Source organism: Leptopilina heterotoma, unplaced genomic scaffold (genome assembly GCF_015476425.1).
Source record: "Leptopilina heterotoma isolate Lh14 unplaced genomic scaffold, ASM1547642v1 Lhet_54, whole genome shotgun sequence".
Lineage (NCBI taxonomy): Eukaryota > Metazoa > Arthropoda > Insecta > Hymenoptera > Figitidae > Leptopilina > Leptopilina heterotoma.
This window is the reverse complement of record NW_025111118.1, coordinates 1368556-1396071: the sequence shown is the minus strand read 5'-3', so window position 1 is coordinate 1396071 and position 27516 is coordinate 1368556. Positions and strand designations below refer to the sequence as shown.

Sequence of the window (27516 nt, the reverse complement as noted above, 5' to 3'; positions counted from 1 at the left end):
AAAAATGTAAACTAGTTTCTTTTTTCTGTACTCTTGTGTTTTTAGCGTGTAATAGCTTTCAATAAAAACTGCATCTAACCAAGTTTTAGAATTGTTTTTCTCTTGTTTAAAAGTATTTTTTTTTACAAAAAAAGTATTTTTCATGCGTGTGAATCGCTTTAGCCGTGACAGTCCTCTTTTGCTGGAAAAAAAAATGTGAAAAATCTAAAAATGAAAAATTAAGAATTAAACAAAAAAGGGAAATCAGCTCCAATCTGAATTTTCCAATTTTTATGAGACTAATTTACAAATGGAAAAAAAATGTATTATTAAAATATGTACACGTTGAAATGACAAACTGCATTACTTGTAGACTTCTCCGGATTTTTTTTTCGAGGGTAAATATTCTGTAAAATATTTGATATATACAATGGAGGATTTTTTTTTTGGGAAAATTTTTTTTTCTTTTTGGACCAGAGAAAAGGGATCCTTTTTTTCGGAATACGCTGCAACAAATTTTTGGGTTGAGATTGAAAAAGAGGTGGGATCACAGACTGTCGCCTTTTTACCTTTTTTCTTTTTCTTTTTTTTTAAATTTCAACACCTATTATATTTATTTTGTTAATTTTCCTCTATTTCACCTACTTGCAGTTATTAATTTTTATGACAATTGTAATTAAAGGCAAAAATTTTAATAAAAAATATTTTATTTATTTGAACGTAAAAAAATTTTGAATCACCTTTTTAATTATTTTTCCAAAGATAATTAAATTTCAAAGTTTTTTAATAATTGAAATTCTGTTAAAAATAATTATTTTTTTTAAGTAATTCAATTAAAATGTTTGAAAATCAATTTTTAAAGAATTGCATTTTTTTTTAATTAATTAACTTAATTTTTTGTAAATTTTGAAAATAACTTTGAATTCTCATAAATTTTAAAGAAACATTTTTAGATAAAAATTTGAAAATGAAAATTGAAAATTAGGTTCAAAGAATAGTATTAAAATATTTTTTAATAAACTAAGTTTTAGAATTTTTTCATTATAATTTTTTTAAGTTCAATTATTTTCAAAAAATGTTACTTAATTTCAATTATTTGGAAATATTTTAATTATAATATTTAAGAAATTTAATCTAATGAACTGTTTTTCTTTAATTTCTCAAATATGATTTTTATGAATTTTCAAAAATTATTAACTTGAATAAAATTAAAAAAAATAAATTAAACATTTTGAAAGTTTATATGTAAGTTGATTTTTGTAAATTTAAAAAATAAATAAATTCTAAACTTTATATTCTTCAATTGTGAAAAAAAACAAAATTAATAAAAATCTCAATGAATGCAAGTTACACTGAAAAAAGTTTATTTGATTTAATTTATCGTTATCAAAAAATAATTTTAAAAATAAAAAATAATGATTTTATTATCAAAAAAATATTTATTTGAATCAAATAATTTTAGTTTAAGTCAAAAAAATAGTATTTGAACTAATAATTTCAGTATTTAAACCATTTAAAATTATTATTTGAAATTTGTATTGAATTAAGTATTTGAACCTTAAATAAAAATTATTTGATGCACTTGAAAATTAATTGATACAAATACAATTTTTTGATACAAAAATTGATTGAGACGAATAAAAATATTTTGATAGAAATAAAAATTATTTGATAGTAATATAAATTTTTTGATACAAATATAAATATAAATTTTTTGGTAGAAATAAAAATTATCTGAAACAAATAAAAATTATTTGATACAAATACAAATTTGTTAATACAAAAATTACTCGATATAAATAAAAATGATTTGACAGAAATTAAAATTTTTTGATAGAAATAAAAATTATTAGATACAAAAATTGATTGTGAGAAATAAAATTTTTTTGATAGAAAATAAAAATGATTTGAAACAAAGAAAAATTGTTCGATAGAAATAAAAATTATTTGATCCAAAAATTAATTCAAATAAAAATTTGTTGATAAAAGTAAATAATTATTTGATAATAGACAAGTAAAAATTCGTGAAAAAAAAAAAAAAAAATAAAAAAAAAATTCAAGTGAATTGTTTTCCAGTGTAATTATTTTGCACATATTTTTTTTTTGTCACCTATTTAAAAAAAAATCACCGTTCCATATATTTCAAAGAAAAAAGGTACTGTGATCCCTGAAAGAATAAAAATTGAAGGGAAGACAAACAGATAAGAGATGCAGATTGAAAAAAGAGTTTTGTGAAATTCAACAAATCCTAATTAGAGAAATTGATGCGAACAGGTATTTGTGTTCGATATCTACAGTTTTTTTTTGTTTCCAAAATACAACAAAAAAGAAGGGAGAAAAAAAAAATAAGAATCGAGAAAAGTCACGGCCCGGAAAATGAAAGTTAATTGATTTTGTTGTCCAAGAAAAGACAGAGATATATTATTATATATTATAAAAAAGCAAGAGACTTCGAGCGGGTTTTTTTTTTTTTTTTGGTTTGGTGTATAAGCGGTCTTTGGATACCTTGATGAGTGGGATGCCTATTGTGGTTGCTAGGCGTCATCAAATGTAACTGGTGTGGACCCACTGGCGATCTCAGTGCCAAATTGTTCAAGTTCACGTTTATCGAAAGATTCGTATTGTTACAGGCTGCCGCCAGGTTGCTGTGATTGTTCGGTGAGGTACCCACATTGGAAGCCGCGTGCGGCGATAATCCCGAACTATCCGTCGTTGGTGCCGATGGATTCGATGATGTATTGTGCGAACCAAAATCCTTGCCTCCATTTGCCCCGGCGCCAACTCCACTCGTGCCTGATGAACCACCCGAACTTCCGGTGACCGTTTTCGAACACCTCAAACACTTTGGTAACCATGAATGTCTTCGGATGAATTTTCGATATTCCTTCTTCACCTGAAATTCACGAGAATTTTCTTTTTATATCCATTCGTTTCTTTTTCCTCGAATTTTTCTCCTGTCGAGAGAATTTTTTGTTTACTTTTTCGAAAAATTTGAAATTGAAAAAGACTTTTCAATATGGAGACGATGTTCTCCACCTGAGAACGCCAAGGTCACCGCTAGATGGCACTTGAGTTCCTTCCTGGAATTTCTCCTGCCACCTGGTGGTGACCTTGACGTTCTCAAGTGGAGAAATTCAATCACCATTTTTATAACCTCGAAAACTTTTTGATAATTTAAAAAAAAAATGAACATTTTCTGCTACCTTTGATACCATTTTTTAATTTCTAAATTCAGTTCGAGGCAAACATTGAAAGAGAATTTATTTTTCAATTTATTTTTCAACTGGAAGAAGTTAAGATTGAAAAAAAAAATGTTGAAATAGAAAAAGGTTTTTTAGAGTAGAAAAAAAAGTTTGCTATGAACGGATTTTTTTTCGGGGGGAAATTGAAAGAGATTTTATTTTTTGATCACTGGAAGAAGTTCACGACTTACTTTTTCATTCTGTACACAGTGGAATAAGAAGATAAACAATCCTTGAAGGCTATTAAGAATAGTGAAGATGTACGCCATCACAATGGTACTTTCATTGAGATAAAGTAGTCCGAATGTCCAGGTGAGTCCTAAAAGGAACACCAAGACAACTGCTCCTCGTAGCCAGGCCCTGATAAATAATAATTTATCTGTAGTATCACCTCGAAACCTTTAAAATATTTTGTTATCGTTATTTAACAAAAATTGTACACGTTAAATATTTTTTTCGCTTTTTTTAACTTTTGCGAATATTTTCAATAATTTTTTTAATTAATAATAATATCTTTAAAAAGAATATTTGTAACGAATAAATATTTGTAAAAAAATCAAAATAATAATAATAATAATAAAAATAAAAAGCGTAAAAGCATTTTTTCCTCTCTTAAACTTGTTTTGAAAAAAAAATAAAAATAAAAAATAAAAAAATAATATTAAAAATAATAAAGATATTGATAGAAAAAATTGAACAGTAATAATAATAGAAAGATTAAAAATAAATTAATAACAATATAAAACTGGCGGTAAATTAAAATATTTAACTATTAATTTTTTTTATTCCGAGTACAATTTTAATATTTCGTGTACCATTATTGTGAAATAGAATCTCGTGTAAGTCTTATATAATTAGTTTTTGGGTTAAGTCTTTTCTTTTCTTTTTTTTATTACTACGTCTACATTGACAACTACATTAATTAAAAGAAAATAATTGAAACTCATAAAAAAAAGAAAATTAAAACCATGCACTATATATATTTCTTTAAAAACCCAATGGAATTATAAAAATATTCGTGTTAATTGGCGAATGATATTTTATGAAATTGTCATATTAAAATGTTAATATTTCAACTCTCTTTTTAAAGAGATTGTTTTTCTCTTCCCATTTGAAAAATTAATTTTTTTCTCCTTCCTTTTTTTCTTGCTCTCAACTAAGAAATGAACTCTTGAAACTTCTCTAATTAATACTTTAAGAAATAGTTTTTATTATTTCAAGAGACGATTTTCCTCTTCCTTTGCTCTTCAAACAATTTTCAGTAAATTAAATTATTTATTTAAATTACGTAATTTGAGAGAAAGAGAAAGAGAGAGAAATTTTTTTCTTTCAAATTTAATTCTTTGAATTTTCGAATATATAAAACTTGAGAAATATTTTTATTTTTGCTCGTTTGTATATTTATGATAATTTAAATTTTTTTAATGACAATATAATTATAAATTTACAAAGCGGAAAAAATTAAAATTATTTATTATCCTAAAGTTCTGAACGAAATTTATTTATTTCTTTTTGAAATTAAATTTTTATTATAATTATTTTTGCGTTGAAGAAAATATAAAGTTTCTAAATGTTAAATTTTAAATTAAATTTTAAGTCTGATTTTTATTGCAAAGAGTAAATTATGAAAATGATTTTAAAAATATTTCGTTCATTTAAACGTTCAAAACTTGTGGTTCATAATTTTTCACGAGTTCGAAATTATTTTACTATAGTCTTAATAATTATTTACAATTATTTACAATTTTTTAATTAATTTAATTTTGAAATTAATTAAAATTATTTATTAAATTAATTAAAATAATTTAATTTTGAAATTAATTAAAAAAATTTAATTGTAGACGTTATTTGTTAAATAAAAATTACCAATTTCCCAGTGGGTCTTTATAGTCAGTTTATGATAAAGCTATTTACTACAATTATTACGTGAATGAATAGACTACGAAAAAAAAAATATTACAAGTTAGCTTGAATGATAAATAATGATGAGAAAAAAAATCAGCTAATGAGTGAAAGGGGATGGGGGAAAATGATAATAAAAAATCTTAAATATCTTACAAGTGCGCTTGCAATTTGTTGGGAAGAGCATTCTCCTCCTTTCCACTACCAACCAACCACGCCATGCAGAAGAATGTAGAACAGTGTAGACAGAAGGTGGGGTAGAAGATTTTTTTTTTAATAAAAAAAAGAATTAAACAATACAGCAGTTAGGTGGTTGTTCCAACACCGTTAATAAATTTAATGATAATAATTTTAAAAGAAGTAAAAAAACTCTCGATTCGAATAATGATTTCCGTTTCTTGCCAGAATCAAGCAAATAACGGAAATAAATTTTCCTTTCATTGTGCGAATGAGCAGAAAAGAAATTTTTTTTATTACAATCGAGATTATCGTTTTAGTGTACCCTCCATCACCCGTTTACCACAAAAAAAAGAGAAAAAAAAATTTGAAGAAATTATTTCTTTCGATAAAGAAAAATACCCATTCACCTGTTTTCTTAATTTTTAATAGCTACAAAATTAAATTAAAAATCGGCCTTTCTGGTATTTTTTTGTCGAAAAAAAATTTTTTGACTAGTGACACTTTTTAATTTATTACTCTTTGTGTTTAATTCATTATTTAATTTATTAGTCTCTATATTTTTAATTAATTATTCTGCAAATTTAATCGATTATTCTGTATTTTTCGCTTTTTTTATATTTAATAATTTAATTTATTAATTTCTGCATATTTAATTAATTTCTCGATATTTAATTAATATGTCCTTATTTAATTTTTTATATTTAATTAATTTCTGCAAAGTTAATTAATTTCTCCATATTCAATTGTTGTATATTTAATTAATTAATTAATTAATTAATTAATAACTCTAATTAATCACACTGACAAATTTTATCATTTGTGATATAAGAACAATTTTTCGAAAAGTGCAAAATTAATTAATCACTCTGATAAAAGTTATAATTTTTTCCAAAATATTTACAATTTTTCGAAAGTGCAAAATATCGTGACAGGCACAAAAAACAAAAATCATTGGTGAATGAAAAAATATTGTGAATAATCAACAAAGCTTTGAAAACCAAAAAACGAAATATTCTATAAAAAAAATATTGCATTACAAATACAATGTTTTGAAAATCAAAGTATGCGATCATTCCAACAGAAAAAAAATTGTCATATGAAGAACAAATTTCCTTTTCAAATTGAATTTAAAAAATATATTAAAAAATTAGTGTGAGTCCTTGTGGAAAGTTTTTTTCTTTCTTTTTTTTTTTGTTTTAGAAAGCTAGACAAGCTAAAATTAAATTAAAAGCATAAAACACAGTTTTGATTCTACTCGTCCAGAGTTTCTGTCGTCGTACGTGGTGTAATTTGCCGACGCATATACATATATATAGGTACAAATTGCAGCGTTTGTTAAAAAAAAAAAAAAAAGAAAAACTATGTCTGACGTGAATTGCTTTAGCTTACCTTGCACTGGCGAGGCGAGAATGTTCTTTACTCTTCATAGAAACAGTGGTGTTCGCGTGTCGACACATCATATAAATTGCCATTGAAAGAAATACCAAATTTGCCTGTTAAACAGAAAAATGCTTTCTGTTAAAAATTATGCTCAAGATAAGACTCGAAATTGATTATTATTTTTTATGGAAATTGTAGTTTAAAAATAGTTTAGAGAAATAGAAGAAATTGTTCTTTTGTTATTTTATATTCCTTTATTTTTTTTAGTCACTGTTTTTATATTTATTTTTGTTCTTATTTTTTTTTGTTTATTATTTAAATTTATCATTTATTATTATTTTCATTCTATTTTTTTCCTTTCACTTTTCTATTTTCATTCTATTTTTCTTCACTGTCCTTAAAGTTCTGAACCGTCAAATAAACGAACTTTATTTATTTCTTCATTAAATTCAAATTTTGTTGGTATAAAATTAAGTCACGTATTAAAAAATAATTCATTAAGTTACAAGGTATTTAATTTCTCTTTTAATTTTAGTTAGTAATTTTTAAAAATATTTTCCATAGTAAAAAATTTGAACGTTCAGAATTATTTTTGGAAATTTTCTATTTCATTTTTGTTTTATTTAGCTTTTTCTTTATTTTTTTTAATAGTAACAAACAGTAGAAATAAAAATAGTAAAAATAGAAAACTGGAAATAAATAAATAAAAATAGTAAAAATAGAAAACTAGAAATAAATAAAAATAGTGAAAAAGTAAAAATAGAAAACTAAAAATAGTAAAAATAAAAATAATAAAAATTGTCTTTTTTGTTATTTAGATTAATTAAAAACTTGAAAAAATTATTTTCAGAAATTAGCGACCAAGTTAAAAATGAAAATTATTATTGTAAACATTTTTCTTCCTTAAATAATTATCAAAAATTACCAGAATAACGAGGATCACTGGTCCGACAAAACTGAAGATGAAATAGTTATCCGTTCGGAGCCAACAATGTTGTTTAGTGCCGTAGCTGAGGGGATCGATTATGCAAGAGACGGCGACAATAAGTAATGGCAAGCCATAAGCAACTAGATAGTACCATCGTAGTCGCGATTTTTCAGCTTCAAAAACTTCAATTAACATCACGTACAATTGAAAGCCTGTGTCGAATAATATTCAATTAGTCATCAAAATAAAATTAATTTCAATCACATTTACAAAAAAAAGAAGAAAAAAACCAATTTTCAATAATCTCCTTCTTAATTTCTAATTATTATTATTTTTTTTTTTTGAAATTCGATATTGGTTTAATTAATGGGAAAAAAGAGAGAGAGAGAGAGAGAAAGAGAGAAATTAAGTCGGAGATTTAATTGAGTCTTATACCTTCGAGGAACATCCAAGCAAAGGCGCAGAGGAAAAAGAAATGCAATAGTCCTGCAACAATACCGCAGAGGATTCTCTGATCCGTTTGTCCTATTCCACAGACGAAGAGAATCTCAGCGACGAGTAAACAGACGCAGAGATTCTTGTGAATTGTCGTTCTATCGGACTGTAAATAAGAAAATAATTATTTTACTCTAGTTGTGGTTTTTAATGTATTATTTATTGCGCATATCTTTATTGCTTTTGAATAATTATTTAGATTATTAGGATTGTTTTTGAACTCTTTTTGTTTTTTTTTTTAGTATTTTTGAAAATTAGTTTTTTGTTACTTTTTGGTTTTTGGATACATATTTTCGAATTAGTTTTTAAAATTCTTTTGGGTTTTGGATTATTTATCACCTTTTTTGTGTTTTTGATTATTTTTGAATTAGTTTTGGATTGTGGAATATTTTCGGATTATTTTTGAATCATTTTTTGATTACTTTTAAGTTTTGGATTATTTTTGTTTTTTTTTTTTAAATTATTTTGAATTAGTTATTTGATTACTCTCCAATTTTTTTGCGTTTTGAATTACTTTCGAATTAATTTTTTGTTTTTAAATATTTTTCAATTATTTTTGAATTAGTTTTTGTAATAATTCTTTTGGGTTTTGGAGTATGTTAAAAATTTTGTTGAATTTTTGATAATTTTCGATTTAGTTTTTAAAATTTTTTTGTGTTTTTGATTATTTTTGAATTAGTTTTGGATTTTGGAATATTTTCGGATTATTTTTGAATCATTTTTTGATTACTTTTGGGTTTTGGATTATTTTTTAATTAATTTTTTGTTTTTAAATATTTTTGAATTAGTTTTTGTAATTATTTTGGGATTTGGAGTATGTTAGAATTTTTTTGATTTTTTGTTATTTTTCGAATTATATTTGAATTAGTTTTTGGATTACTTTTGGGATTTGGATTAATTTCCAATTTTTTTCGGTCTTTGATTATTTTCGTATTATTTTTTAATTAATTTTGGGTTTTGGAATATTTTCGAATTAGTTTTTGAAATTTTTTTGGGTTTTGGATTATTTTTCACCTTTTTTTGTGTTTTTGATTATTTTTGAATTAGTTTTGGATTTTGGAATATTTTCGGATTATTTTTGAATCATTTTTTGATTGCTTTTAAGTTTTTGATTATTTTTGGTTTTTTTTTAAAATTATTTTGAATTAGTTTTTGGATTACTTTTGGGATTTGGATAAATTTACAATTTTTTTCGGTCTGGGATTATTTTCGTATTATTTTTTAATTAATTTTGGGTTTTGGAATATTTTCGAATTAGTTTTTGTAATTCTTTTGGATTTTGGATTAGTTACCACCTTTTTTTGTGTTTTGAATTATTTTTATTTTTGGAATATTTTCGGATTATTTTTGAATTATTTTTTGATTACTTTTGGGTTTTGGAATATTTATTAGCTTTTTAAAAATTTATTTTAAATTAGATATTGGATTACTCTACAATTTTTTTCGGTCTGGGATTATTTTCGTATTATTTTTTAATTAATTTTTAAATATTTTTGAATTAATTTTGAATTAGTTTTTGTAATTATTTTAGATTACTTTTGGGATTTGGATTAATTTCCATTTTTTTCGGTCTTGGATTATTTTCGTATTATTTTGGAATTAATTTTGGGTTTTGGAATATTTTCGAATTAGTTTTTGAAATTTTTTTGGGTTTTGGATTATTTTTGAATTAGTTTTGGATTTTGGAATATTTTCGGATTAGTTTTGGTTTTGGAATATTTTTAGATTATTTTTGAATTATTTTTTGCTTACTTATGGTTTTTTTTAATTACTTTCGGATTATTTTTCAATAAATTTTTAACATTTAATTTGGGTTTTGTATTATTTTCGAATTATTTTTGGATTATTATTGTGTTTTGAATTATTTTCAGATTATTTTTGAATCATCATATCAAAATAATCCAAAACCCAAAGGTTCTGGATTATTATGAGTTAGTTTTTGGATTACTCTCATATTCTTTTGGACTATAGTTTATTTTCGAATTATTTTTGGGTTTTGAATAATTTTTGTATTAATTTTGGATTACTTTTGAATTTTCAGTTATTTTAGAATACTTTTATAATTTTTTTGGGTTTTGAATTACCTATTTTCAGATTATTCTTTAATTACTTTTGGGTTTTTTAAATCATTTTTGGATAAAAAGAGTGCAAAAATAATTTATAGCAGTAAAAATAGTATCAGGAAGCAGTAAACATTATTTTCAAATTATTTTTGAATGAAAAGCGTTAAAATAACTGAAAGAAGTAAAATTAGTAGAAAACAAGAATAAATACCTTTAATCCACGAAATAGTTGAAATGTAAGAATCGCGAGGAAAAGACAGACGACTGAAATTGTACATCCAATGTACGTCATTATTTGCAGCGCCCGATCTTGATCCGGATTCAATTTAACAGCGTGTACGTCCATTAAAATTGCAAAATTTGTCAAATGCCTGCACGTACAGACAGTGTGTGTCGCATTCGTGTCCAGAACATTGCAACCTTCATTAGACCACGCACTGGAATTGTTAAAAATTTTATTAGTATTTGAAATTTCAAAAGGGAAAAAAATATTTTTCTAACAAACAAATTTCTATTTCTATTTTTTTACAACGTTTTCAAAGAAAAAAGAAAAAATTTATTTTATTTAAATTAAAAAAGGGAAAAAAGAAAATTTACTTGAAGGTATAGTCCCAGAAGACACAAGTTGGATTTGAAATATTATCGGCGACTGTCAAGTGTCGAAAATAAATTTTCACCGATTCTGATAATTCAATGTGTCGCCCTTTGCCAAGCGACGCTGAGATTACTTTACTGTTTAGAATTCTCGTTCGATTTTCTTTTGGTTTCGCAAGTATTTGATCGTCACTCATGACGACCGTCGGCACTTTCTCCACAGTCTGTAAAATTTCCTCGAGTCTGTCGAATGCCATGAAAACAAGTCGTACAATACCGTCCTCACTGTTCTCAATAAGCGCTCGCCTTGGCAATTGTATTGAGGCGTTCCATTTTTGTTGAGTGGATTTCGAGGGAAATACTTCCACGTTGTTATTGATATTTCGAGTCTCCAATACTCTTACCTCCATCACTGCAAAAAACAATTTTTTTTTGGTGAACAAAAAAAATTTTTTGAAATATTTACACATTAAATTAAAAAAGGCAGGCTTTGCACTCATCTACTAAAACCTACTATTTACTACTTTTTTTTGTACGTTATGGTATTATATGGATACTTTTTTTTTAAATTTCAGTCACTAAAAGGATTCAATTATTTTCAAAAAATAATAAAATATTCGAAATTCAATTATTTTCAGAAACATTCGAAATTTAATTATTTTCAATATCTACTATTTTCATAAAATTTCGCAAAAAAATTCAATTTAAAAAAAAATTGATAAAATTCATCCCAAATTCAATTATTTTCACAAATAAAGTTTTCCACAAGAATTCAATTATTAAAAATAAAATTTTCATAATATTTATAATATTTCGAAAAAATTAATTATTTAAAACAATGTTTATAAAATTCTTATGAAAAATTCAATTATTTTCAAGAATAACAAAATTTTTTACAGAAATTCACATCTTTTTAAACATTTTAATAAAATTTTTGGCAATAATTTAATAATAAAATTCTTTCCAGGAATTCAATTATTTTTGAAAATTTTTAAAAAATTTTTAGTCACTATTCAATTATTTTCAAAAATATTAGAATTTTTCACAAGAATTCAATTATTTTCAAATATTTTAAGAAAATTGTTGGAAAAAAATCAATTATTTTAAATACAATTTTAATAAAATTTTTTTGAAATAATTCAATTATTCTTTCAGATTTTAATAAAATTCTGTCCAAGAATTCAATTATTTTCATGAATAACTAAATTTTTCACAGAAATTCAATTCTTTTTAAACATTTTAATAAATTTTTTCGCAATAATTCAATAATTTTCATGAATAATAAAATTCTTAGCCACTATTCAATTATTTTCAAAAATATTAGAATTTTTTACAAGAATTCAATTATTTTCAAATATTTTTTAAGAAAATTGTTGGAAAGAAATCAATTATTTTAAATACAATTTTAATAAAAATTTTTTGAAAGAATTCAATTATTCTTTTAGATTTTAATAAGATTCTTCACAAGAATTCAATTATATTTATATAAATAATTCTTGAAAAGAATTCAATTATATCGATAAATAACAAAATAATTCTCCAAAAATTAAATTATTTTGAGGCATTTTTATAAAATTCTTTGCAAAATTCAATTATTTAAAAAAATTCTTAAAATCGTTGGCATGAATTCAATTATTTTCATAAATAATAAAATGCTGTTTAGGAATTAAATTATTTTCAAAAAAAATTTAATAAAATGCCACACAGACATTCAATTATTCTCAAAAATTTTTATAGAATTTTTTGTAAATATTAATTATTTTTAAAAGTATTAAAATTTTTTTTATGAATAATAAAATTTGTTGCAGGAATTCAATTTAATTTTTTACTACTGTTTTTTGTTTTGAAGCTAGTTTTTGCTCCTTTTTTAAAAAATTAATTATCGAGTGCAAAGTCTAAAAATAAAAATTGAGAAAATAGAAGAAAGTAAAGTAAAGAAAAATTATAATAGTAAATACTCACATATATTTTTGCCCTCCTGAATAATTTTCCTCTCATGCGTGAGTGTTTCGGCAAGAAGAAATGCATTCTCCTCGAGACCAATGAAAAGTGAAGTGGCTACGGCCATTTGATCATTTTCACTGAGATCACGCCACGAGGCCAATTGCGCCTCATCAAGAAGATTACTTCCCGTTCTAATAACACCCTGAAGTAATTCAGTGACACTAACTTCACGTTGACTTGAATCCTGATAAGTCTTAATATCCTCGGCTAATTTTTTCGCCATATTTTGAATGATTTTTGTTGTTATCTTCATATCGCCACCGTACAACATTTGACTGTTATTAGTGACTTGTGATAAGTCACGACTAATTCCAAGTATCACATCACCCTCGGCGATTCTGTTCTCCAATGATGTTAACCACACTGAACGACATTCACTGAGATCGGGAGTGTCACGATCCCAGGAAGCTGAATCACCTCTGGCAACGCAATTCCAACGTGCATAGCCATTTGCACCACCGGGACAATTTTGTACCGCCATGTCACCAGCACGTGTGGTATTCCAAATCAAATTTCTGGCCTCTCTTGGCAAGCATAATTGTCGACCATAATCATACCACTGGCCATTTGAGCTCGATTCTGGATACTGTGTACTGGGCACTGAAATCAAACGATATAGATATTTGTGTGTGTGTGTGTGTGGGTCCAGTAAATCTATTTCTGCTAAATTGGAGACCAAGTCAATTAAGATTGTAGATTGACGGAGGCCAAATATTTCCTTGATATTACGGAAATAATTTTCATCCCCCCCACCCCTTCCCCTCAGCAATGCTGCCTTCTCTTTCGATTATTGTAAATTACAATTTCCTCGATTTTGATCGAAATTGACTTTTTTTTCGAATATTAATCGATATTTGGAAATGATTCACGTAAATTTGATTTATTCCATTTCCGATATTATAATATTAATTTGACGTTTATTGATATTTATTATCAAAAATATTATTTTATAATAGAGAAAAGGATTATCAGGGCAAAAAATTCAATTCAATAAATCCAGACCGGAAAGTTCAAGAAAAAAAAGTCCAAAGTACAAAAAATCCAAAATAAAAATGTCCAAAGTTGAAAAATCAAAAATAAAAAAAAAAAGTTCAAAATAAATAATGAAACATGTGAAAAAGCCACATTTTTATTTTTGCCCTATAAAATCGAAATTATTTTCAACATTTTTGATAAAAATTCTTTACAAAAATTCAATTATGTTGAAGCATAAGAAAATTTCTAGAAGAATTTCAATTATTTTATAAAACTTTTAATACAATTATATTCAACAATTTTGATAAAATTCTTTACAAAAATTCAATTATTTTCAAAAATAAAAAAATTTCTAAAAGAATTTCAATTATTTTCATAAATAAAAAATTTTCTAGAAGAATTTCAATAATTCTATAAAATTTTTAAAACAATTATTCCAAGAAATACAATTATTTTCAATTATTTTTGATGAAATTCTTTACAAGAATTGAATTATTTTCAAAAAAATAAAAAAATTCTTCACAAAAATTTAATTATTTTCAAAAATAAAAAAATTTCTAGAAGAATTTCAATTATTCTATAAAATTTTTAATAAAATTATTCCCAAGAAATACAATTATTTTCAATAATTTTGATGAAATTCTTTACAAAATTGAATTATTTTCAAAAATAAAAAAATTTCTAAAAGCATTTCAATTATTTTCATAAATAAAGAAATTTCTAGAAGAATTTAAATAATTGTATGAAATTTTTAATACAATTATTCCCAAGAAATACAATTACTTTCAACAATTTTGATAAAATTTTTTACAAAAATTCAATTATTTTAAAAAAATAAAAAAATTCTTCACAAAATTTCAATTATTTTCATAATTAAAAAAATTTCTAGAAGAATTTCAATTATTATGATAAAATTTTTAATACAATTATTCGTAAGTAATACAATTATTTTTAATTATTTTGATAAAATTCTTTACAAAAATTCAATTATTTTCAAAAATAAAAAAATTTCTAGATGAATTTCAATTATTTTCATAAATAAAAAAATTTCTAGAAAAATTTCAATTATTCTATAAAATGTTTAAAAAAAGACAATTTCATTTAAGGCAACCGATTAAATTTTCAATTTTGTAGTAAAATTGTTATTAGAAAATAAGACAAAAATTATTTTTTTCCTAAAGTTTGGGGTTTTTAAATCAACGACGATATTTTTAGAATTATAAAAAATTATTGTTATTATAAATCTACGATAAAATTATAATTGTAAAATTATTATTTGAAAATTGAAATAAATTATTGTAATAAAATATTAGACTAAAAAATAAATAATATTGAATAATAATTTCTTTCTTTTAATTATTAATTGAAAAATAAACATAAGAAAATGAATAAATATAAATAAATAAATGAGAAAGTAAATAAAGAAAATAAACGGAAATAAACAAAAATAACAAAAAATAAAGAAAAATATAAAAAATAGTTTTTAAAAAAATTTAAAAAGCAATTGAATTCGCAATTGAAAAATTGATTTACAAAAAATGTATTTCATAAAGAAATTTTGATTAAATTCAATTAAATTTAAATAGAAAACAAAATTGTTTCGTATCTTTTAGTAGCAAAAAAGAAAAATATATTTTTCTCTGAAAAAAATAAATCTAAAACTGAAATATTGAAATGAAATATAAAAGTTATAAAAAAAATTGCATTATTAAATTGAAATATAAACAAAGTGAAACTTTGTTGGAAATTCTATATATATGATTGGTAAATATTTATATGCATCGGGGAAAGTCTCAATGTACTTAAGGTATTCTTTTTGAGCAAGCAATATCCAGAAAATATTTCTCATGCATCTGAATAAAGAAAGTTGGTCTTGTAAAAGAAAAGAAAAAAAAATTTATATATATACTACATCGATCCCTTTGAAAAACGTGCCTCTCATGTAACTTTTCTCTCAGTCTTCTGTGTATATATACATATATATAAAATATGAAGACTTCAAAAAAGAAACTAGATTCCACTAATGTGGCTGCGTTTTACTATTCATACAATTCTTTCATAGCTAAAACCCTTTTTCTTCTTCTTGGCAAAAAAAAAGAAAAAGAAGATAATAAAAACTCATGTAACTCACTTGTCTGGTATCCGTCAACTTTAAAATTACATATACGGAAAAAATTACTTTTTATTAGAAGGTTTTTTTTTTACTCCAAAGACTCTTTCCCCGAGTGCATAATTTCTCCTCTTATTGAAATTTGCAAACTTTACCATTTTCGTTTATTATCACAATTTTCATATTTTCACAATGTAATTATTTTTAAATTAATTTGTATTTTTGAATTTTTGAATTTAAATTAAAAAATATTCATTATTTCCGTTCAATTTATTTTATTGAACGGAATATAATTTTATGCATTGTATTAAAAATGAAATAAATAATACCTGCGGTTTTTAAAAATAAAAAAAAATTCTTTCACGTGCTGAGAGTGTAAAAATTGTAAAAAGAGGAAATATTTTTTTTTTTTTTGTAAAATAGTGAATAATTTTGATGAAAGGATAATTACCAGTTGTCCTACGACTAGTTCGCATTGAGACAAACATTGACGTTGTCGTTGCTTGCGTTGTTTCCTGTTCGACAGGCAAATCGACTGATTCAAAATCGCTGGCAGGACGAATCAGGTCCTCATTCTTGTCGACTTTTACATCACTACCGAGTCTCGTCGACGTGGGACTGCAATTAAAAAAAGCACAAATTAAAATTAATTAATTAATTTACTATAGTATTATTTAATATTTAAAAATTATTATTTGTCTTAATTTAATTTTTTTTTTTTTTGATAATAATTCTATTATAAAATGTGTTCTTTTCTTTGTGTTTCAGGTGAGTTAAACAATGTTTCCTGTCGAGACTATTTCGTAAGTAAATATATATCGAAATATATTTAATTATATATTATAAGAAAAATATAATTATTGAAGAAATTATTTAAAAATTCTTATTTGTTTATTCAACGAGAAATATTACCTCCGCAATATTTTTATGGATCTTTTTTAATTTTTAAACTAAATTCCCTTTTTAAAAATTAAAATTACCTTTTTTAACTAATACTACGTGAAAAAATCACTGTGATCCTTTTAATTTTAATATTAAAAAAACAGTTAAAAATTAAAATAGTAAAAAAATAGTAAAAATAACGAAAATAGCAAAGAATTAATTATTTATTTATTTATTTCTATTATAATAAATAAAAAAATAAATAAAAATTGTAATAAAAATTAAAAATAGTAAAAAGAACGGAAATAGGAAAAACGAGGATAGTCAAAAAATAACGAAAATAGTAAAACAAAATTAAGAAAATAGTAAAAATAACGAAAGTAGAAACAAACAGAAATATTAAAAATAATAAAAGCAAAAAAGCATGAAAATAGTAAAAATAATAATAGTAAAAATAACGAAAGTAGTAAAGAACGAAAATATTAAAAAATAATAATAGTATAAACGAAAAAAGTAAAAAATATTAATACTACAAAATAACGAAAATAGTAAAAATAACGAAAGTAGTAAAAATTAAAAATAGTAAAAATAAAGGAAGTAGTAAAAAATGTAGAAAATATTAAAAATAATATTAAAAATTAACGATAGTAACAAAAAATAGAATTAGTAAAAAATAATAATAGTAAAGACAAAAATAGTAAAAATAACGAAAGTAGTGAAAACCAAAAATAGTAAAAATAACAGAAATAGTAAACAATGTCCAAAATATTTTTAAAAAATTTTTAAAATTTTAAAAATAACGAAAGTATAAAAAAAAATAATAGAAACAAATAATAGTAAAGAAAAAAATAGTAAAAATCACTGAAGTAGTAAAATGTAAAAACCACAAATAGTAAATATAACGGAAATAGTAAAAATATCGAAAATATTAAAAAAATTAAAAAAATAGCAAAAATAACGAAAGTAGTAAAAGCCAAAAATAGTAAAATTAACGGAAATAGTAAAAAATATCGAAAATATAAAAAAAATAACGAAAGTAGCAAAAAATAGAAATAGTAAAAAATAATAATAGTAAAAACAAAAATAGTAAAAATAACGAAAGTAGTAAAAATCAAAAATAGTAAAATAACAGAAATAGTAAAAATTGAAAATAGTAAAAAAACAAAAAAAATTAGTAAAAATATCGAAAGTAGCAAGAAACAAAAATAGTAAAAAATAATTATTAGTAAAAAATCATGATATTAGTAAAAACGAAAATAGTAAAAAAAATATTAATAGTAAAAAATAATGAAATTAGTAAAAATATGGAAAACAATACAAAAATAAAATAGTAAAAATAACGAAAGTAGCAAAAAATAGAAATAGTAAAAAATAATAATAGTAAAAACAAAAATAGTAAAAATAACGAAAGTAGTAAAAACCAAAAATAGTAAAAATAACGGAAGTAGTAAAACTGTAAAATCCAAAAATAGTAAAAATAACAAAAATAGTAAAAAATATCCAAAATATTAAAAAAAATTTTAAAAATAGTCAAAATAACGAAAGTAGCAAAAAAAGAAATAGTAAAAAATAATAATAGTAAAGACAAAAACAGTAAAAATCACTAAAGTATTAAAAACTACAAATAGTAAAAATAACAGAAATAGTAAAAAACGAAAATAGTAAAAAAAAGTAGTACTAGTAAAAAATAATGAAATTAGTAAAAATAAAGAAAACAATAAAAAAAGAAAATAGTAATAATAACGAAAGTAACAAAATATAGAATTAGTAAAAAATAATAGTAAAAACAAAAATAGTAAAAATAACGAAAGTAGTAAAAACCGAAAATAGTAAAATAACGGAAATAGTAAAAACAAAAATAGTAAAAAAATAAAAAAATAAGTAAAAATAACCAATGTAGCAAGAAACAGAAATAGTAAAAAATAATTAATAATAAAATATCATGATAATAGTAAAAACGAAAATATTAAAAAAAATAGTAATAGTAAAAAAAAATGAAATTAGTAAAAATAAGGAAAACAATAAAAAAAGAAAATAGTAAAAAATAATAATAAAAATAACACAGCAATTATATCGTTGATAGTCATTAGTTATGGTTAATTTTTTTTCAAGTATATTATGAACATAGCTGACCTCGGTAGAGTTGTTATTGAAGGGGTGGTGGATGGTACTGAGTGTTGGGGAGGCTGTTGAGCAGCTGGTGTTGTAATCCTCGAGGGTGATCGGACTGTTGCCTTAACTGTACTCCAAACACTGGGCTGAGACGTTAACAACCAGGGTGGACTAGGACGTGACGTGGTTGTAGTCGTTGATGCTGTGAATATAATTGAAAATTATTATTTAATAAAAAAATCGAAAATACCAAAATTTACACAATCGATATCATTCATATATAAAAAAAACAAAGCTATGGAAATTTTCATGAAATTTTAATATTAAAAGACAAAAAAAATATTTATTCTTAAACTTCCTTTTTCTAATTAAATCAGTTTAATTTTATTATTAATTAATTAAGCTAATAAATCATATCTAAATTAAATTTAATTAAATTTCCTGTTAATTAAAACATTTCTGAAAAATAGAACTTTTATAAGGCTGAATATTTCCTTTTCAAAATTATAATGGACTTTATTTTCATAAATCTATAATGAATTTTGTGTTTGTAATTTTTGAATTGAATTATTGAATCTATTTTATAATTTTGAATAAATTGAGCACATTTATCTTTTGTAATTATCTAAAATGCTAATTTGGAATTAATTAAAATTTCATGAAATTGTTTTCCATTTCTTGTTTTAATTTTATTGATAATGATAATAATTTATTTGATATAATTTTATTTGGATTTTTGCTATTAATATGCAGTACCATTGAAAATTGTATTCGTCACATTCTGACTAAGAAATTTTCGATTTCTCTTTATTTAGATTTGATTCTTGTGTTTCGAGAATATTAGGAATTTTACTAAAAGATCTTCATAGTAGATGATGAATAATAATGAATCAATTTGCGAAAGAGGATTGTTTAGTAAATATTATCTGTATAATACTGTTTTTAATCCTTTTCTTATTTTTTAAATTCTTTTTTATCCTTTTTTTCTCTTTTGCTTTCTTGATAGTTTTTTTTCAAACTTTTCTATCCTCTTTTATTTTTCTTTATTTTTTAAATTTTCTATCCCTTTTTTATCCTCTTTGATTTTTTTTTTTAATTTTCTATCCATTATTTATCCTCTTTTATTTTTTTGTATTTTCTATCCTCTTTTACTTTTTTTTTTTTTAATTTCTCCATTTTTTAAATCCTTCTTCGGTGTGTTTTTTATTTTCCCTCCGCTGCAGGTACAAGAAAACAATTTTCCTGACTATATAAAGATTGACTTGCACGATATTGTCGACGATTTTGTTTTTTTTATTTCTTCTTTTGATTTAAATAGATTCATTATAGTGGAATTGTAATTAAAAAGGAAATAATAATAATAAGACGATAAAAAGAAAATAAAAATCTGGGCTTACTAAAGTGGACTCTTTCCACTTGGAAAAAAAAACCAATTTTTACATGTGTACGTGAGTCAAGTAACTTGTAATGGAGCGACGCGTTTGTTCTCCATCATCGTCTATGCATTATAGTCAGTGGCGCATGAAATGAGATCGTTATCGCTCCTCGTAATGAAATCCTTATCGCGACAAGTACGTCAGAGTTCAAACGCACAGCAAGTTCGATCCTTGTACGCGAATAATAACCCCATATAATATACAAGTCTGCGTTGAAAAAAAAATCGTTTTTAAGTTTTGATATATAAATTTTATATTTTCCATGTTAAAGAAGAAACATTTTTATCACTATTTTTACGTACATTTTTTTCCCTCCAATTTCTTCTTTCTGTTATAGTATAAAATTCATGACCGAATTGTTTTTTAAAAAGCGGAGAATTTATATTGAATAATGGAATTTTGTATATAGCGGAGGAATTTTTGTTTATTATTCTTTTTTTAGTGCAAAAATTCGATGAAGTATTTTTTTTTATTTTAATAGAGAAAAAAAATTGGAAATTTGATTAAATGAATTTTTTTGCTTTTAGTCAGTTGCAAAATTTTTAGTATAATGAATTCTTTTTAGAGAATGCGTCGTTTTATTTTTTAATAAAAATTATTATTTCTGCTGGCGGTATTTCTTAATATTCTTGGCAAATTTTCAAAGCGCAGTACAAGTAGAGTAACAGCTGTTAAATAGTATATAATTAAATTAAATATTAGGGGAATGTAGTCAAGGTTGGCCTACTGTCTAGGTAGGCCACTCGCGTTTTTTTGTCAAGTTCACTAGCGCCACCTACGCGCATTTTTGTCGAAGCTTGTCTTAGTGAAACCTAACTTTTTGTTCAATTACATTTTCGGAAAATCGAAAATTGTGTTTTCTGTGACGTCGGTACAAAAAAAGCTCAAAAAAAGTTTTGTGCATAATGTGAAAAACCATTAATAAAAGATAAAAAACAAATTGAATCGTCAAGGCAAGTATGCAGAAAATTTGTGGGACTCATGGTTGAAAGAAAAACAAAGTAAAAAATCGAATCCCGAAACGTATTTCTTTATGGTTACAACAATTCGGTAATGTTACTTACTGTCAAGGTCGGCCACTATGTGTTTAAAATGCGCAAAGTTGAGGACGAGCTACTTCATTTGCAAAAACTGCAATTCTGTATAACTCATAATATAATTGATCATCTTATTAATATTTTTATTTAATTTTATTAATATTTTAGTGCAAAACTTTTTTTTATTTATATTTATTTTTTTATATTGTTTATTGTTATTATTTTGTTATTTCATTAAGTTACAAACTGTAAACAATAAAGAATCAATTTTCCGTAACTCCAAACATGTTATTTTATTTTTTAACGATTAATGCCCTTTGAATTTTAAACATGGCCGACCTTGACTGTAATGGCCAACCTGGACTACAAATTTTTTTTTTTTTAAATCTTTATAACTTTTTCATTTTTAAACCTGTCAATTTACTTTGTACAGAAAAAATGTTCCTATTAAACAGGACTTTCCAACCATATACTTCAATTGTCCAAATTCATTTTTAAAAAAAAGTTATAAACAAAAGTCAAAAAGGTGGCCGACCTAGACTATGTTCCCCTAATATTATGCAAAAGAATGTAAAATGGTTCTTGTTTTTCATTCTTGTAAAATGAAAAAATCAACACAGGTTACTTAAAAAGATTGTAGGAGTTCCAAGTGGTTTTTTAATTAAGGTATACTATTCGTTTTCCTTTTTTTTCTTTTTTTTTAATAAAACAAACTTCTTCACTTTTTCGGTTTCATTAAACGAGTGTAATTTATTCCTAGTGAAGAGTGTATATGAATTTTTGAAAAAAAATTATTATTTCTTCTTGCAGTGCTACGAGGTTTATTTTTTAATTTTTAAACAAATATTTATTTTATTTTAATCTAATTTTCTGGAAAATTATTTTATTTACTCCTCTTTTGAGTAAAAATATTTCTGTTTTTGAAATTCTAATTTTATTTACATCATTTAATTGTATTTTTTCCCTAAAGTTCTAAATTAATTTATTTCTTCTTCAAATTATTTTTTTGTACGTAAAATTCTAATTCTATTTTTTTCTTTAATTAGAAATATTTCTGTCCCTGAAGCTATAAATACCTCTACATTTTTTGTCCCTAAAGTTCTAAATTAATTTATTTCTCTTTCAAAATTATTTTTTTGTCCCTAAATTTTTAATTCCATTTTTGTCTTTAATTAAAAATATTTCTGTCCCTGAAGTTATAAATACCTCTACATTTTTTGTCCCTAAAGTTATAAATTACTTTACTTTTTCTTCAAATTATTTTATTGTCCCTAAGTTTCTATTTATTTCTTCTTCAAAATTAAATTTTTTTTTTAAATTAAAAAAAAATTAAAAATTTATAATTACATTTTTTTTATTAATTATAATTATTTCTGTCCCTGAAGTTACAAAAACTAATAAATTTTTTGTCCCTAAAGTTCTAAATTAATTTTTATTTCTTCTTCAAATTATTTTATTGTCCCTAAAGTTTATAATTATTTCTTCTTCAAAATTAAAATTTTTTTAATTCAAAAAATTCTAATTCTATTTTTTTCTTTAATTAGAAATATTTCTGTCCCTGAAGTTATAAATACTTCTAAATTTTTTGTCCCTAAAGTTCTAAATTAATTTATTTCTCTTTCAAATTTTTTGTTTGTCCCTGAAGTTATAAATACTTCCAACTTTTTGTCCCTAAAGTTCTAAATTAATTTTTATTTCTTCTTCAAATTATTTCATTGTCCCTAAAGTTTCAAATTATTTCTTCTTAAAAATAAAAATTTTTTTATTCAAAAAATTCTAATTCTATTTTTTTTTAATTAGAAATATTTTTGTCCCTGAAGTTATAAATACTTCCAACTTTTTGTCCATAAAGTTCTAAATTAATTTACTTCGTCTACAACTTTGAATTTTTTGTTCTGATTTTAATATTTTTTTCTTTAAATCATAATTTTTTTATCCCTAAATTAATAATTTTATTTATTTCTTCTTTGGATTAGAAATATTTCTGTCGATAAAGTTCTAATTTTATTTAGTTCATTCTAAAATTCTTTTTATTCTATTATTCCATTCTTTTCATCTTATTTATTTCTCTTTTTCTGCATAAACATTTTATTCACGTTCAAAACTTTCGTATTATAAATTTTATTAAAAATAATATTGCGTCACGTACCAAGAAATAAGTTTTAAAAATTTCTGAATGTTTAATATTTACTTTTTTTATTCTTTTTTTATTGCAGTCAGAGGGAATACAAATTTCGACAATGAAAATACTTTTTTCAAAATTGCTGACCGCAATTTAAAAATAAAAAACGTACTTTTTGTTAGTAATATTGTAAAATTATTTTTTAATCCATCATTCAAATTTCAAAAATAAGTTCACAATTTGGAAAATAAATTAATAACAATCCTTGCATTTTTTCTTTAATTTTCTTTTTACTAGTATTTGATAAATAAAAAGAACATATTTTTTTCGAATAAAAGAATCAATAATAATAACTAAAAATAAAAAATATTTTCTTTTTTCTCGATCTGATTTAAATTTTACTCACCGAAGACCGAATGTTTTATGACAAATAATTATCGTCACCTTATGCAAAGGCCACGCCCACTTTCACTCTTTCGATTGGCTGATTTTTCAAGGTTACAAAACGACCAATCGCCGTCTCGTGACCTTGAAAACGAGCCAATCGAATACTTTGGAGTTGTATATAGGCGTTTCTACTTACATTCACAGTTTTTTTTTCCTCACATCGATTATGTACGATTAAAAATCGAATTTCCATGCGGATAATTAATAATTCCATGGACCATTTGTAATAATATCGGCGAAAAAACGAAAATTTACTTACCAGAAACGCATTGATAATGAGCCTCGAGGTATTTAAGGGTGTTAGGACACGGATCTCCGAACTGTAAAGTCGATGCCATGATACTGCAATTCTGCTGTTGATTACACCTGTTCGAAAGATTGCCAATACGGAACAATTTAATTATCGAGAAAAAAATTTATAACGTTTATTTGCACGTGTACTGCCATTGATGAGGTTTTTCTTTTGTCTTGGAATTTTTTTTTCGGTTGTTGGCCAGAAGGCAAGTCACGACTTTTGTTGAGTATTTTCTCTCTAACTGTTTCTCTCTCTCTCTTTATTTTTTTCTTTCTCTCTCTCTCTCTCTCTCTCGCGATAAACGCGATCGGCAAGAAGACGAGTGTATATAGACGCACACTCGACTTGCCGATCGCGTTTAATTTTAATCAAGTCGATGAAAAGTCAGTCCATCGAGGATAGTAGGTGCGCACCCTCTATCATTCGGACCCGAGAATGGACTTGGCAGAAACTTGGGAACGAGAGAAGGAAACTGTCTAACCAACCCTTGAAAGATCGGGGACGTCCGAGTGACGAAGGATCGTTTGAAAAGCGGTCCACGTATCGACGCTCAGCCTACCGTAAACCGTGGTTATTATCATTGCCTTCAGGGAGAGTCGTGGGAGCTATATTTCTCTCTCTCTCTCTCCCTCCCTCGCTCGCTCGCTCTCCCATTTTGTCGATTGATTTCCTGCCGTAGGGGCATCCGACGATGAGTGCCCATTTCAAACGCCATATTACTGCGAATAACTCGCTACATCGTAATCAGGATTTCTCGAGCAAACCAGAAATTTCAAGTTTCACTCCATTTCTCTCACCTCGTTTTTTATATTTATTTTTTTTTTCATGTCGACCCGTAAATTTCACCCTTTTTGCGCGATATTTTTCTCTTTCTTTTTTTTTCTTTTACTTCTTGCAAAACTGTTGTTTTTTAATCATTATTTGCAATTATCTAATTTATTATTTGTTTTATTTTTTTTGTGAATATTAGGAACTGAATTAAAAGATCTTCATAGTAGATGATGAATAATAACTGATCAATTTTCGAAAGAGGATAATTAATTAAAAGTTGGTATAAATAAATAAAATTATTATTGATAATAAATAATAATTATTATTTGCCAATTATTTACAAATTATTTATTCAATATTAATAATTATTATTTACTCATTATTTGCAAATTTTTTTATTTATTATTAATATTAATAATTACTTCATAATTGTTTGCAAATTATATATTCATGACTAACATTGTAATTAAATGATATTGAAAATATTTATTAAATAAACGTAAATAAATTAATATTACGGATTATAGAATATTAATTATAAAACAATTTATTTCTATCTGGGAAGAAATTTTAATTCCCACAAAAACTGTTGAAATAATTATTTGCAAATATATTTATTTGTATTAGAAAATAATCGAAATATTAATAATATTTATTATTAAGGTCCTTTATTAGGACCTTTATTATTAAGGTCTACAAATAAATATGTAAGTAATTTATTATTATAAATTATAAAATAATTTACTACCACTTGGACGTAAACTTTTTTATTTTTTTGAAAAACTGTTCAATAATTAATTAATATTTTTTTTTGAAAAATAATATTAATATTGAGTAGGTAGTAATGTAAATTAATAAATTATTTATTAAATAATAATTTATTTACATTTTGTATTAAATCGAAACCTTTTGAATTTAATAATTATTTCCAGGGGTATCTTTTTCCTCTATTTTTTGTTTCGTATTTTTTCATTTCTTTCATATTTTTTTGTTTTTTTTATTACTTTTTCGTTTTTTATTACTTTTTTCGTTTTTTTAATTACCCTTTTCGTTTTTTAATCACCTTTTTTGTTTTTTAATTACCTTGGTTGTCTTTTTAATTTCTTTTTTGTTATGGTTATATTTTTTTGTTTTCATTTCTTTTGTTTCTTTCCATTATTTTCTTTTTTTCAATTATTTTTATTTATTTACCTAATAATTAATTTATTTACCTATTAATTAATTTATTTACCTATTAATTAATTTATTTACCTATTAATTAATTTATTTACCTAATAATTAATTAATTTACCTATTAATTAATTTATTTACGTAATAATTAATTTATTTACCTATTAATTAATTTATTTACCTATTAATTAATTTATTTACCTATTAATTAATTTATATACCTATTAATTAATTAATTTACCTATTAATTAATTAAATTTATTTTAAAGGTACATCTACATATTTGGAATTTTTTTTTTTATTATTTTTAATTGTTTTACTTTTTTTTATTGTTTTTTTTTGTATTGCATTATTTTTCTGTTTTTTGTATTAAATGAAGGAACATAAACCAACCTAGACAGTGATATTGCACCTCGATGTATTTTCCTGTCCCGGGACATGGGTCCTCCTCGAAAACATCGCTCCTTACTTCCACTGTACAAAACCGGTGCCCGTTGCACCTGCGACCGCAACGTGAAAAAGAAATACATTCCCCATGAAATCTCCGGATTTTTTTTCAGAATTCTATTTCAGCGTGGAATGATACAGTAATAAATCTCGCGTGACAAGAACAAAAAAAAAAAAAAAAGAAAGAAAAAGCTTTCAACAAAACGCGGAAAAAAAATTGCCATTTTCCCCGGACTTAATTTATTGCATTCTGTATAATGGTACTATTTGGAAAACTCTATTTTCTCAGTTTATTTTTTTGTTTTAAATTTTTATAGTTTGGAAAATATTTTCTTAGTTTTTTTTTACTTTTGGGTTTAAAAATTATTTTTTTATTTTTAATAAATGTTTAGCCCTTTTTTTCTTTTTGGATAATTTTTATTTTTGGGAAATATACACTCAGTTTTTTATTTGAAGTTAAAAAATATTTTCTGAAATTATTTTTTAAAATTTTGGAACTGAAAAAAGTTTACGTTTAAACATTTTTAGTGTGAACAATATTTTTCTGTTTTGTTTATTTTAATTTTTAGTGTAAGAAATATTTTCTTAATTTACAGGATTTTTAATTCAAGAAATATTTTATTTTTTATACTTTTTAGTTCAAAAATTATTTTGTTCTTTTAATTTTCAATTCAAAAATTATTTTATTCTCCTAATTTTTAGTTCAAAAATTATTTTTCTACACTTTATTCGTAAAGAAAAATTTATTTAAAAAAAAGTATTTTAACTGTCACGGAAAACTTTTATATTTCCTTTTATTCTTTATTTGTATTTTTTTTACTGTTAAAAAAATATAGTGGATAATAAAAAAAATATAATAATATCGAGTTACTGGGAATAATTTAAGCGAAACTCCCGTGAAAATCTTTTTATGATTCAATCTTTGCGGACGGCAGGTTTTAAAAT

The 27516-nt window shown here is 23.6% G+C and overlaps 1 protein-coding gene across 13 annotated transcripts in view; it reads right to left on the bottom strand.

Moving 5' to 3' along the window:
* LOC122508409 (latrophilin Cirl-like) overlaps window positions 1-27516 on the bottom strand; it is a 664372-nt gene that overhangs the window by 11028 nt on the left and 625828 nt on the right. For 10 of the 13 annotated variants that reach the window (XM_043621720.1, XM_043621723.1, XM_043621724.1 and 7 more), the window contains 12 exons: window positions 24148-24254; window positions 18868-19048; window positions 16304-16470; window positions 12726-13367; window positions 10767-11175; window positions 10381-10606; window positions 8047-8212; window positions 7609-7823; window positions 6693-6796; window positions 5280-5324; window positions 3413-3581; window positions 2651-2872 (listed from right to left, as the gene is read on the bottom strand). In XM_043621720.1, coding sequence (XP_043477655.1) covers window positions 2651-2872; window positions 3413-3581; window positions 5280-5324; window positions 6693-6796; window positions 7609-7823; window positions 8047-8212; window positions 10381-10606; window positions 10767-11175; window positions 12726-13367; window positions 16304-16470; window positions 18868-19048; window positions 24148-24254 — 2653 coding nt within the window. Of the gene's footprint in view, window positions 1-2650; window positions 2873-3412; window positions 3621-5279; window positions 5325-6692; window positions 6797-7608; window positions 7824-8046; window positions 8213-10380; window positions 10607-10766; window positions 11176-12725; window positions 13368-16303; window positions 16471-18867; window positions 19049-24147; window positions 24255-26517; window positions 26625-27516 lie in introns of all 13 variants that reach the window. The other 3 variants (XM_043621726.1, XM_043621727.1, XM_043621728.1) reach the window with 3 other exon arrangements.